This window comes from Ascaphus truei, chromosome 21 (assembly GCF_040206685.1).
Source record: "Ascaphus truei isolate aAscTru1 chromosome 21, aAscTru1.hap1, whole genome shotgun sequence".
Classification (NCBI taxonomy): Eukaryota; Metazoa; Chordata; class Amphibia; order Anura; family Ascaphidae; genus Ascaphus; species Ascaphus truei.
This window is the reverse complement of record NC_134503.1, coordinates 19075315-19088287: the sequence shown is the minus strand read 5'-3', so window position 1 is coordinate 19088287 and position 12973 is coordinate 19075315. Positions and strand designations below refer to the sequence as shown.

At 41.6% G+C, this 12973-nt stretch overlaps 1 protein-coding gene across 2 annotated transcripts; it reads right to left on the bottom strand.

The window, feature by feature from the left end:
- Positions 1–4344: 4344 nt before the first annotated feature.
- LOC142472281 (Golgi-associated plant pathogenesis-related protein 1-like) lies at positions 4345–12295 on the bottom strand. Of its 2 annotated transcripts, XM_075579251.1 has the most exons (5): positions 12141–12295; positions 9886–9935; positions 8267–8485; positions 7125–7202; positions 4345–5607 (listed from the first exon to the last, which is right to left on the bottom strand). In XM_075579251.1, exons 2-5 carry the CDS (start codon positions 9899–9901, stop codon positions 5453–5455), a joined length of 468 nt encoding a protein of 155 aa, XP_075435366.1. In that variant the 5' UTR covers positions 9902–9935; positions 12141–12295; the 3' UTR covers positions 4345–5452. The 2 variants fall into 2 exon arrangements, with proteins under 2 accessions (XP_075435366.1, XP_075435367.1); XM_075579252.1 differs by lacking the exon at positions 9886–9935 and having other exon boundaries at positions 12141–12285.
- Positions 12296–12973: the final 678 nt, after the last annotated feature.

Below are 12973 nucleotides of genomic sequence, written 5' to 3'. Positions count from 1 at the left end.
GTCACTCATGCACCCAGTCACTCACTCACCCACCCAGTCACTCACTCACCCACCCAGTCACTCACCCACCCAGTCACTCACTCGCCCACCCAGTCACTCACTCACCTACCCAGTCACTCACCCACCCAGTCACTCACCCACCCAGTCACTCACCCACCCAGTCACTCACCCACCCAGTAACTCACCCACCCAGTCACTCACCCACCCAGTCACTCACTCATTCACCCACCCAGTCACTCACTCACCCAGTCACCCACCCAGTCACTCACCCACTCACCCACTGACTCACCCCCTCACTCACCCACTCACTCACCGACCCACTCACCGACCCACTCACCGACCCCCCAAAAAATCACCCAGTCACCGACCCACTCACCGACCCCCCAAAAAACCACCCAGTCACTCACCCACCCAGTCACTCACTCACCCACCCAGTCGCTCACTCTCCCACCCAGTCACTCACTCACCCACCCAGTCACTCACTCACCCACCCAGTCACTCACTCACCCACCCACTCACCCACTCACTCACTCACCGACCCACTCACCGACCCACTCACCAACCCCCCAAAAAATCACCCAGTCACCGACCCACTCACCAACCCCCCAAAAAATCACCCAGTCACCGACCCACCCACTCAGTCACCGACCCACCCTCCCACTCAGTCAATGACCCACCCACTCAGTCAATGACCCACTCAGTCACCCACACACCCACACACCCACTCAGTCACCCACACACCCACTCAGTCACCCACACACCCACACACCCACACACCCACTCAGTCATCCACACACCCACTCAGTCACCCATCCACCCACACACCCACTCAGTCACTCACACACTCAGTCAACTCAGTCACCCACTTAGCTGTCAAGGGGGGGGGAGCCCAACCCTGTCGCCCGCCCCCCCAAAATTACATCCCGGGCAATGCCGGGTATATCAGCTAGTACTAACATACAGTATAACACACACAAAGACAAGATGGATTCCGCACACTGCTGCCAATTTCCTGTCCACAGACCCCCCAGTCCTTTTCAGTAATTTCAACAGTATATTCATTTCAGCAATATTACTTCGTCAACATACATACAGGGACCAACCTACAGGAAAATGACACCCTGAAGCAGTTATCTGTGCCTGCTTTCCAAAGCACACCTGAGGCACCATGGAAGCAAAGGCCCGAGATCATCCGTGGGGATCCAGTAGATGACAACCCGCTTTATGAAATATAAGAGGAAACTATTGAAAGATATGTAACAACCAGCAAGGGACAGCTGTGTCGATTTGCCCAGCTAATACAGTATTTCAGCACCAAGTGACTTTTGATCGCTATACTGAGTGGTACAAAAAAGTCGACCTTGACCGCTCCAGGGGTAAGAAGGCTGTTCCCAACAATACCCGGCTACTTTAGAAGAACTGAAGAAGCAGTACAAATATACTGCTGCACAATTCAAGACCGTGAAACACACAATCAATGCACTTTTACGGCATCAGAGGACTGTAGGCTGAACTAATCAGTGATAGAAACGTGACAGATACATGCATTTATAGAATAATAATTATACTGTTTTTAATATAGTTTTTAATGCAGTAATTACTTTTAGTCATTGTTTAGTCCTTGTTTTCATCCGTTTCTGCAAGTTTTCAAGCTGACATCCAGTGAAACTGTAAGATAATGTATTTAATGCATCTATTTCTTCTCTAAATAACAATCTCACAATTATTTTACATTTGAACCTGTAAAAGAGACAGCAAGCAGATGTCATTTGAAGACAATTGTAATATTTCAAAAAGTCTTTGCATTATTTTAGCCATTGTGTAACTCTTGTTTTCATCCTTTTTTTTGCAGATTCAGCAGGCTGATGAGCATCAACTTTGACGAATTTTGGATTACAGAATCCCGTACCCAATGGATGCTGACAACCTGCTGTAGTCTGCGGCACCCATCTCCAGAACATCAGGGGTTCATCTTGGCGCATCCCGGAACTGAAGTCTAGAGCTTGCAGCTCGGTGGTTTCACTCCAGTGTGAGGAGACTCTACCATGGAGGAATGAGGCACCAAGAAAGGAGATCCCATTGTGTGATACACAAAGCTGTGTCTGTGTGCTGTGTGACATCTCTACACTTGTGAGTGGAATTTTTTCCCTTCAATGTTTTAACTGTGTTATTAAAATAATCTGCATTATTGAAGTGGTGTGCTGTACCTTTCTAACCCTGTACAGTCTTCTATTCACTAAGAGTTGGGAATACTCTTAAAGAAAAGGCGCCAACCACTGATAGATTTTCTTTTTTTTTTTACCAATCCCCACATTTATAAAGGATAAAGATATCACACACTGAGAAATTGTTTGTTTTATCTGTAATGAATGTATTAATATAATTTTATTACAATTATATTATTGCAGTATAAAGCACTTTTAGGTTTCCTTTGACATTTGATGAACATCAACACCTTGTTAATGTAGGAAACACATCCAGCGATAATGGAGGTAATATATGCGTTCCATGAAATTGGCAATAACTGTACTGCGCATGCATTTCATACAGGTTTACATAGTACACGTATGCGCAAAAATTCAATGGCATGCATATAAATTCCATACAGGTTTATATAGTACACACATGTGCAGAAATTCAATGACAGGTTCCATACAGGTTCCACAGTACACGCATGCGCAGTGTATCGGTAGTACACGTTCCACACAGTGTAGTTCATGCATCTATTTATTCTCGATTATAAATAATAATATTACAATTATTTTACAGGTGAAGCTGCACAAGAGACAGCCGGAAGATGATGTCTGTTGAAGAAGATTGTGTTTTTGTAAGAAGATTTGTATTATTTCAAAGTATTTATTATTTATCTCTAAACTGTCACGTACTGTACTCTAAGAAAACCATGTCATACCATAAAATACTTTTTAGTCATCTGACGTTTTTATGGGAAGCAGTGGTGGGTTACATTGAAATGAATGTGAAATCATATCATATATCATATGAAATGAATGGGGAAAAGTGATGGATTACATTGCATTTAGATTAAAGACACACACTAGCTATCGTTACTTCAGGATACTACAGTATGACCGACACAAAACACAATTTTTGAGGATGCGGCTCATTCGCGGTCGCTCCATCCACAAATTGCAAATAAATGCCGGGATTTACGCTTTGTTTCTCACAGTCAGGGGGACAGAACGTCTTACTACATCTATAGCTGTTTTTCTTCATCCTTTTCACCGCAGGACGTGAATATTTCAAGACTAAGATGGATTCCATTCGTCAATGCATCCCCTTAATGATGTTGCACTCCTTCTCTTCCTCAAACTCTTGCCCTCTTGACCGCTTTCTGTCCCATCTCCTCAAACTTCTTACATCCACTTTAATCCCTAGACTCACTCATATTTTCAACTCCTGCCCCAGCTGTGGTACTTTACCTTTCCAAACCTTTGAAGCACACAGTAGTTATACCTATACACAAAAATAGCATGTTTCATCCTACCTATCTTAAACTATCACCCTGTCTTCCTCCAGTCTTTGACTCTAAATTCCTTCAACGACATGTATTCTCTCGCTTGCTCCATTTCCTTAACGTCTATTTTCTCTGAGACCCTCTATAATGTGAATTCCGCCCTGCTCACTAATGACCTTAATGCTACCAAAGACCAAGGTCATTATATCCTGCTTATATTAGTCAGCCTCTCTGCAACTTTTGATACTGTGAACTATTCTCTTCTTCTTCACAGTCTCCACACTCTTGGTATACTGTATGTAACAAAGCTTTAGCCTGTATTTTCTTTTACTTCTCCCATTGTTTCAAGTGTCTTGTTCGCCACACAGCCTCTTCCTTTGTCAATCTCTGTGGCCGTATGCCAGAGTTCTTCTCTTTTCTCTATATGTGCTCTTTTGGGCAACCTGATCTTATCTCTTGGGTTCAAATATTACCTCTATGCTGATGACACAAAAATGTACTTTTCAACCCCTAACCCCACACCTGGTGTCCAGACCAAAGTCTTTGATTGTCTCTCCGTTATATCATCCCAGATGACCCTCCGCTGACTCAAATACATGAACTCCTCATACAGTACTTCCTCCCAAGCCTGACCCTACTTTCCCCTTCTCCTTTATTATTGGAATGAAATTGCTTAATAACTATTGGGCGATGTGAGAGACAATAAGTCTGCGTCAAGGCATGCTCTGGGACACTGGGCAAAGTCTTATAAGGCAAAGAGATATAAGGTACAACAGTTTCACACAGACAAGGTATAAAAGGTAAGACGAGTAAGATAGATAAGGTACAGTATTGAAGACAGATACTCGGATAGGAACACAACTACCAGATGATGAAAAATCTGAGGTCTTCAACTTTTATATTATTATTATAATTTATTTGTAAAGCGCCAAAACATTTTGCAGCATGGTACAATGGGGTACAGAGTTATGTATATTAAATAAACAGTCACATACAAGTGAGGAAAAACATGCACAGACGAAAGAGGTCATGAGGGCCTTACTCGTGAGAGATTACAATATAGAGGAATGAAGAACAATGTTGAAAAAATAAGCTATGGTGGCTGTTCATTGTAGGATAGCGTGTGGCTCAGGTTGGAGGATAGGTTCTAGAGATTTTGAAAATTGGAGGGGGTGTAGGGCATGTATGTGCTTGTAGAAGTAGGCTTGTGGAGGGTACAAAGGGTAGAGTGAAGTTAAATGTTAGGAGGGGATGATCAGAGAAAGTAAAGGGCATGTTAGAGGAGTTAGAGAGAGCAGGAGTGGGAGAAAACCATGTCAAGGGAGTTATATTAAAGTCTCCCCGTATGACAGTAGGTGTGTCAGAATAGAGGAAGTGAGGGAGCCAACAAGCAACAGTTGTCAAGAAATTGAGATGCAGGTCCAGGGGAGGAAAGAGAGGGACACCATGGACTTCGAAGGATGTGAAACAGAGGTGGGTAATGGGGGTATGGCATGAAATGTGCAGTGTGGATGGAGACACCATAGCAAGGGGGTGAGCAAGGTGTCTGTAATGGCTAGAAGGTAGAGAGAGTTGGAAATGAACCGGTCATGTATTACTGTGAGTATGTTGAACACAGATTGTACGTTCCATAGGGCACAGGAAAAGGAAAGGGAGAGGTGTAATGCGGTTGGCGTGATTGGCAGCAAGTGGTGAGAAGGAGACTTTGGGACAGGGTGTGGAATGTGAAAGGATTGGTATGTTTGTAGGGTTAGGATTGGGGAACATGTTGCCACAGAATAGGAGTAGTAGTGATTGAGGAGAGGAAGATAACTTTTATTTGCCTTTGTGTTTATTAAAAGACATTACAAAAGTTATGGTGGGTAAAAAAAGTGATTAAATACCTTCCACCATACAGTGTACAGCAAATACAATTCTGTGTTTAGGAATGTGTGGTTCGAGAGCTAACCAGTGGGGTTATTATGGATCTGACGCTAGTTATGAGGGCAGGACATTCCTCTCAAAGTAGCCGGCGTTGGTGACATTCCCGTGTGGGTTGTACTGTCCGACCACATAGAAAACTCCTTTGCCATCGGTGGCCAGTCCTACTCCAAGCTGCGTGGAGTCCTTCCAGACGACCTGCGTGAAGTGACCTGTGAAATTCACAAGAGAAGACAGGAGGGTCCTTATTTATCAGAGAACCTTCCTTATATTTATCGCTAAAATAAATTCTCATATTTTCTATTTTTCCCCTGATAAAATGTAATTGCTAAAAGCAGATTTGTCAGGAAAGTGACATAGAGAAGCATAACAAATTCACGCTTCTTGGTGTATCAATTTATAAAAACTATTTTGATGTTTAAAGCCTATTTTGGCCAGCCATACATGTGTAACCGATAAATACAGCTCAACCCCCTTATAACGCTGTGCTTGTGGTTCAAAGAATCACATCGCGCTATAAGCGGGTCGCATTAGAAATAATGTATAATTATATGCATTGTACAATACAGTATTTAAGATACCAATAATCGTGTTGTAAAATATTCATAAATACGAAAATTGGGAGCCACGCTTGCATCGCGTTATAAGCGGATTCGCGTTGTAACGGGGTTGAGCTGTATAAACAAATTGCAACAAAGCATGTGTCAGTTATATGCACCATAAATACATCAACATTGTACATCAACTTCTTCTTTCCGTAAAAGAGAAATGCAAGTAGGCGCACACTCGTAATGCATTCATATGTATGGGTGTGATGCACGTCATATAAACAATAACAAAACCTGCGCCAAATGTAAGAACGTGAACAATGACCTAGCAACATGTGCTGCTAATTATATAAGGTGAGAAATAGTTTATTGGGGACAATGCACTGTTTTCAAAAACTATTCTTCATACATAGCCCTCTATTGGGCCTATTCTAGTAGCTTTGATTTTATCATTGCAAAATTGACCATTTGGCATGTTACTACATCACGGTATAAAATTAGTGAAAAAACAGTATTTAGTAAGGCACATCACAGGTTATATACGGTTTGTTTAAAAAAACGACATACCGCACGAGTTGGTAGCTGCTTTACAACCGAAATGCCCGTAACATGTGTTTTCCCTCTATCAGCCTGGAAGAGCTGCACAGAGAGACGCTGCATCTCCCTGCACTGCTCTGACAGGCAATCGCACTGTATATATTTTAATTTGAATATCATTGGATTGAAGCAGGGGGTCTCTGGACCTGGACCTCATTACTTTCAGGTCTGCGGACCTCCTGCTTCCTGAGGTACAGGCCCCTGTATGGGTGCAGGTATCTCCTGCAAGTTTAAATGTCCCGGTCACGAGGGGCGTTATCATTATCAGCTACTTCCGTTTTTCTTTAAGACTAATGATGGCGTTATTATCGCCTTGCAAACATTGACAGAGAAAAGTAAAATATGTGTCTGGGGCTTTGGTAACTGACAGTCTTATCAGCAAAAGACATTAGACGCAGATTGTTAAAAAAAAGACCTTCAAAGGCTTTTGTTTGCAATGGAAATGTTTAAAGATGTAATTTAACCCATTAAACATGTCACTGCACTTAGTATATTTGCAGCCTCCTTCCAATTTAAGATATATGAACGCTTAGCACTGTTTTGTTAATTTGGCTCCCTAAGGATTCCTTGTGATGATGCTTTACCTGTGGTGCCTGAAAATCCAGGTTTGCTGAAGTTATAATCCTTAATTTCATTGTACCAGGCATCCACCGCCAAATTACCTTAATAAACGGAAAGAAAAAGAAGTATTTAGAACTGTTCTGCATCGTATTACGGCTTAAAGAAGTGTTTCCTCTTGGGGCTCTTTCTCTTCTTACCACGTTTGAAGCTGGGGGTCTCCGGAGCTGGGGGTCTCCTGAGCTGGACCGTGTTTGATTTCAGCTCCAAGGAAACCTCCTTCTTCCCGAGATAATTACCCCGGAGGTGCTGCCGGTAGCAACTCTGACTGGGCACCCAATATGGCGGTTTAAAGGTCCCGCGCATGGCGGGTCATTAGGAAGTCGCGATGTCATCCCATGCGGCCAATGTGACGCGGGACCTTTAAACATGCAGGAGAGACCTGGGGCACTTTGTGATGTAAGTAACTCGGGGGCAGGAGGTCCCCGGAGCTGATATTAACGCGGTTCAGCTCCACAGACCATCTGCTTCCTACTGTACCTAGGGGGGAACCATTTTTTTAAAAGGCACAATTGCTTTAAAAAAGAAATCTGTGCTTGGCAGTTTTTTTCCTACATAATATAACCATTTTTTATCATATTTGAAACCAGAGCTGATCCGGGCCCTGCAAGATACGGTGATCCCCCTGGCTCCTGATATGTTTAATTTGTGTAATTCCTTTATAAGAATTCTTGTTACGGGTGAAACATTATGGCCACTGGCGGCATCCTCACTTTAGCGACCAATAAATAGCCTTAGCATCATCATTGGTGACATTGTATCTTCCTATTGGGTGACCTTACAGTCGCTTTCTTTCTTCTTTGCAAATAGCAATGTATGAAGTGTTTGCGAAAGTTTGCGAACTTGTTAAAATTCGCATTTTTTGTGTGAAAAAAAAAATCATGGAAAACATTTCAGTTCACCCAAAAAATCCCAGGGTTATCTGACCCCGATGTGACTATGGTGTGCACGGTCACATGACCAAGGTGTGCTTGCTACATATTTTCCCTGTCTAACTGCCCTCTAGGGGTGTGGATGGCTGCCCTTGTAGACCAGTGAGAATACAAGTAGCTCTCTACTGACTTACAGTATAGATAGTATAGGAGGTTTGATAGTAGGAATCATATACCTGCCAGTTCTTTGGCGCTGGGGTTGTTCATCCAGTACAGGTTCTCGCCGTATTCACTTCCGCTGTGTTTCATGGTGTGGATGGACAGCAGATGGTCAGCCCACTTTTGTGCTGAGTTGCAGATATCTCGATTGAGTTGGAGAGGAGGCGCCTTATGCTTCGCCCGATAAGTGTTATGGGAAGCCAGAAACGTCTGCTCAAACTGGCTCATATTAACACCTTTAGAAAATGAAAGATTAGTTGTATGTGTTTTTCCGTCCAGTGATGGTGAAACAACCGTACAGAAAAACATTCACATGCCTATCCTAATCACCATAAACCCTCACTGATTACATGTAATTATCTATTGTCTCCTGGTAGAACAGGACAGTTATACACCAGGCGGCGCTGTTTGTGTCTTTGTAAAGTTGTTTAGTAAACTGCACTCACAGAAAAAGAAAATTGAAAGACTTGCACAACTTATCCCCTATCTATAATAAGGAACCAATCAATACATATTATGATACAGAGAGACTATGTCCTGCACACTCAAAAAACTCCTAAATCAATATCTAATTACAATTACACACACACACACACACTTGCAGAACTGTACGGCAATAAAAGACAGGTTGAATTGCTATTATATTTTTAAGACAACTCGCGATCGCCCACTTGAGTTTCTCGACGGTATTGCAGACCGCGCTAAAATGCAATTTTCTGAAACCGATAGAAACCCGAGTCAACACGCGTCTTAAGACGGGAAGGTTGGAAGAAATCACGCGCCATGACATGGGTATTCCAAGGTATACAACGCGTGAAGTGTTCGAATAACGGCCGCTGTAGCTGTACAGTATATAGATGAACACAAAAAATCCTATAAGGGAATATAAAAATTAAAATTGTCTTTACCCTTCCTTAATATATAAATTAACTGAATCACCGGCCTGATTCTAGCCCTCTGACCTCCGTCGACTCCCCAGTTTTGAGGTATTTTGGTTAAGAATATTTTACGAAAAAAACAAAATGGCAGACTGGGTCAGCCCCACAGGACGTGGCCAAAAAAGTCTGCGATATCGGTAGATAATGTCAGGGCTTTCTATTGGGGATCCCCGTGGCAACATTTGCAGGATTTTTAAGTCAGAATCAGCACAAAAAAGTACATATACCTCAAATTCCATAAGAAATGTAACACATATTGGGTATTGTTGCTTTGCAGCAGCAATTTGTGCTACTCTATTTTTTTTGTGGGGGGGGGGGGAGGCTTGAAACAAAGGGATCCCGTGGAACAGTAGTACTTACAGCTACGGGGACCCCCTGAAATTTAAATTTGAAATTCCCTTATGAACAAAATTGTCATGGGGGCAGCCTCACTCTGGCACTGCAATAATTGCGAGATGACACTGCAGCTGCTGATTGGGCGACACTGCAGCCATCTTTATTTTTCCTTGCAAGTACTGGCAAAAGTAAAAGAAATATATATGTGTGTGTATATATATATATATATATATATATATATATATATATATAGGCAATTGTGGGGTCCCCGGATTCAGCTCTGTGGACCCCCTGATTATATAAGGTAAAAAATAAATAATACTTGGGGTAGGACGCTGCTTTAAAGCCCTACTAATAATTACCTGCGTTGCTGGCCATGGCTGGTGTTCTTACTGTTTATCAGCTGGAGGCTCTGTGAAAACAAAATTAAGGAGTGGTCCATTAACCCCTGAATTGCCAGAAGAGTCTTTTGGCACCTAAGGGGTTAAGATCAAGTGCTTCCCAATAACTAACGGAACATATCAAATGAATCTATAACCCATAGGGTGCCCTTATAATGTTCACAGCACGTCAGAAGGGCCAGACCCAAGAGTCACTTATAACGTTCAGGGAACATCATATGACTTTTGCTCATTGACCAGGGGAAGATCTTGTTCTGAACATGGCCCAGTCCTCCGGCACTATAAGCGCTGATTTTCATACATTTTAAAGAAATGTTAAGGTTAAAAAATTACTACTGACACCTCCAGAGAACCTCCCTGTGTTGGATAGCAAAAAAGAGTGTGGCAGCTCCCAATCATGTAAAATATTAATAGTTATAGTAACAATATTTTTCTTACGTATTAATGACAATGTACTCAGTGCTGTATATAGAATTTGGCAAGCACATTAGGTCCCCGCCCAGTAGAGCTTACAATCTAATTTGAATGCCTGAGGCACAGGGAGATACAGTGACCTGCCCAAGCTCACAAGGAGCTCACACCGGGATTCAAACCAGATTAACTCAGTGGAAAAGGAGTAACAAGTCCACTTATCACTGAGCTTCTCCTTCAGCTCATTTAATGTGGGGGGCACAGGTTTCTCCTTGTTATGGACTACATCATCGTTTATCATCTTGCTGAGGACCACCATACAGTACATATGTAGAGCATTATAACTTCATAAATACAAAAATGATATACAGTATATTTATATATATGGTGATGTATCAGGTCATTTATATAATATGTGTTGAGATAAGAGGGAGTAGAGAGGAAATTAACTCCCCTTCAAAAAGTACCATGTTTAAAAACTAACTTAAATAATAAGATGCAGCGAGGGATTTATTTATTTATTTATAAATATTTTACCAGGAAGTAATACATTGAGAGTTACCTCTCGTTTTCAAGTATGTCCTGGGCACAGAGTAAAACAAATAATACATGGCTACAAATACAGTTACATACATGAACAGGGTATACATTATATACAAGACATTGCGTGCATAGTTAGAGATAATATATATTATGGGCGTATGAAACAGTTACAGACCAGATTAAAGTGTGAGACAGCCTTAGATTTGAAAGAACTTAAACTGGTGGTGGATGTGAGAGTCTCTGGTAGGTTGTTCCAGTTTTGGGATGCACGGTAGGAGAAGGAGGAGCGGCCGTAATAAAATATATAAAATATTTTACCAGGAAGTAATAAGTAATAAGATGCAGCGAGGGATTGGTTGAACAGCGAGTCCAGAAAAAAAGCACTTACAAAAATAAAAAAAAGTTTATTAAACTACATAATAAAAAACAAAAAACATTCTGAGGACAAAAACGGGGGATTCTCCTCCCACGCGTTTCACACTAAGAGCGCTTTATTATGTAGTTTAATAAACTTTTTTTTATTTTTGTATTTACCCGGTGAGTTGTTAAGTGCTTTTTTCTGGGCTCGCTGCATATTTGAATCCTGCCATTCGATTGGCGTGACGCGCAGCAGCATTGCGGGCTCGGTTACACGGGACTCACATTGCCAGGATACAGGGAAGCTGTGTTCTACACGAGCAGCCATACTCTGCACCGTGACTTCGGAGAGACGGAGGAGGAACTTCTAAATGGAACGCGTCTCCAGAGGTAATTCATTTCTCCTCTGCAGTGCATGTCCCCCCCAGTTGTTCTCCTTTGGGCTCATTCCAGTTTACATCTATGACAGTCTCAATCTCCATTACTAACTGTTGGGCTTATCCCCAGTATTCGGCACACCTGCATCCTCAGCACTGCTGATTATACCCAGACTGTACATCTACATACTATACTGCTATATTTTTGAACGTTCAAGTATTTTGTGTGCTATTCTTTGAGCTATGAGTGGCTGTTTTTTTGCATATCTAACTTAAATAACAGTTACAAATACTCACAACCCCTTACATTTTCCAATGGAGACATTAATCAACCCAATCAAATCCCATTCTTATTTGTGAGTCTCAACTGTATTCCGTCCTTTGATTATTAGCGTCAGAAGTGACTTGAAGGTAATCTTGCTGCTAAAAAAAAGCACTTTACATTAAAATTGCACTTTTTTGGCACAAAAGCCCCATCTTTCACTCATTTCAGACCTTGAAGGTTGATATCAGAGAAAACGTTCTTACCGTTATCACTTCTGCCTCTTTAGGATTGTCTTGTCTTGTCTTGTTCGTTGTTGGGTTAAGCTGCTGTGTTGTAGAAGCTCTCAGTTAGGCACTCCTGTAGGAAGTATACTCACTCGCTCTAGAGTGATGGCAGTCTCTCGCCCTATATATTGATCAGCATGGCACAACACGCCTACAATTACCTGTTATTCACCTCCCACTTTACTACAGTACAATGGCCTGGTATTCACCTCCCACTTTACTACAATCACTAAGAGATGTCCTAATTACAGATGTGTGACAATGCCCTCAATGCTGTTGCAATTTTTTTGGCATTTATGTTTCTGAATTTCGCTTCCTTGTGAAACTTTTTGCCAAACCTCAAAAAGATAATAATGTGGCAAAATGTGTCTACGATTTTACAATTTAGCAAATGTGCAGCAAATATCACCAGACTGAGCGAAACATGGTGTGTGCTATATATATATGGCTTGTGTAATACGAGCTTGAGACAAAAGGTGGCACTGAGTGCTCATTTGCATGTCATTTCCCAGAATCCCTTGCTGCAGTGGAAGCGCTGTATGCTGGGTGACAATGGGGAAAAACAGGGTTGCAGACCTGTCTAAGACATGCAAATGAGCATACAGTAATATTTACAGTTGCTATATATATATATATATATATATATATATATATATATATATATATATATATATATATATATATATATATATATATATATGTAGAGGTATCAGTACCGTGTTAGCCGAGCTTCAATAATCAAAAAATAAATAGATGATACCGTTCTGTGGCTAACGAAATGCTTTTATTTGTGTGAGCTTTCGAGATACACT

Bases quoted from the DNA above. Each gene is read 5' to 3' on its own strand.
- LOC142472281 (XM_075579251.1), bottom strand. The intron at 7,203-8,266 runs GTATATGATTCC...CCGTTTATTAAG, and splicing joins CAGCGCCAAAGAACTGGCAG to GTAATTTGGCGGTGGATGCC. The intron at 5,608-7,124 runs GTAAAGCATCAT...TGAATTTCACAG, and splicing joins TGGATTTTCAGGCACCACAG to GTCACTTCACGCAGGTCGTC.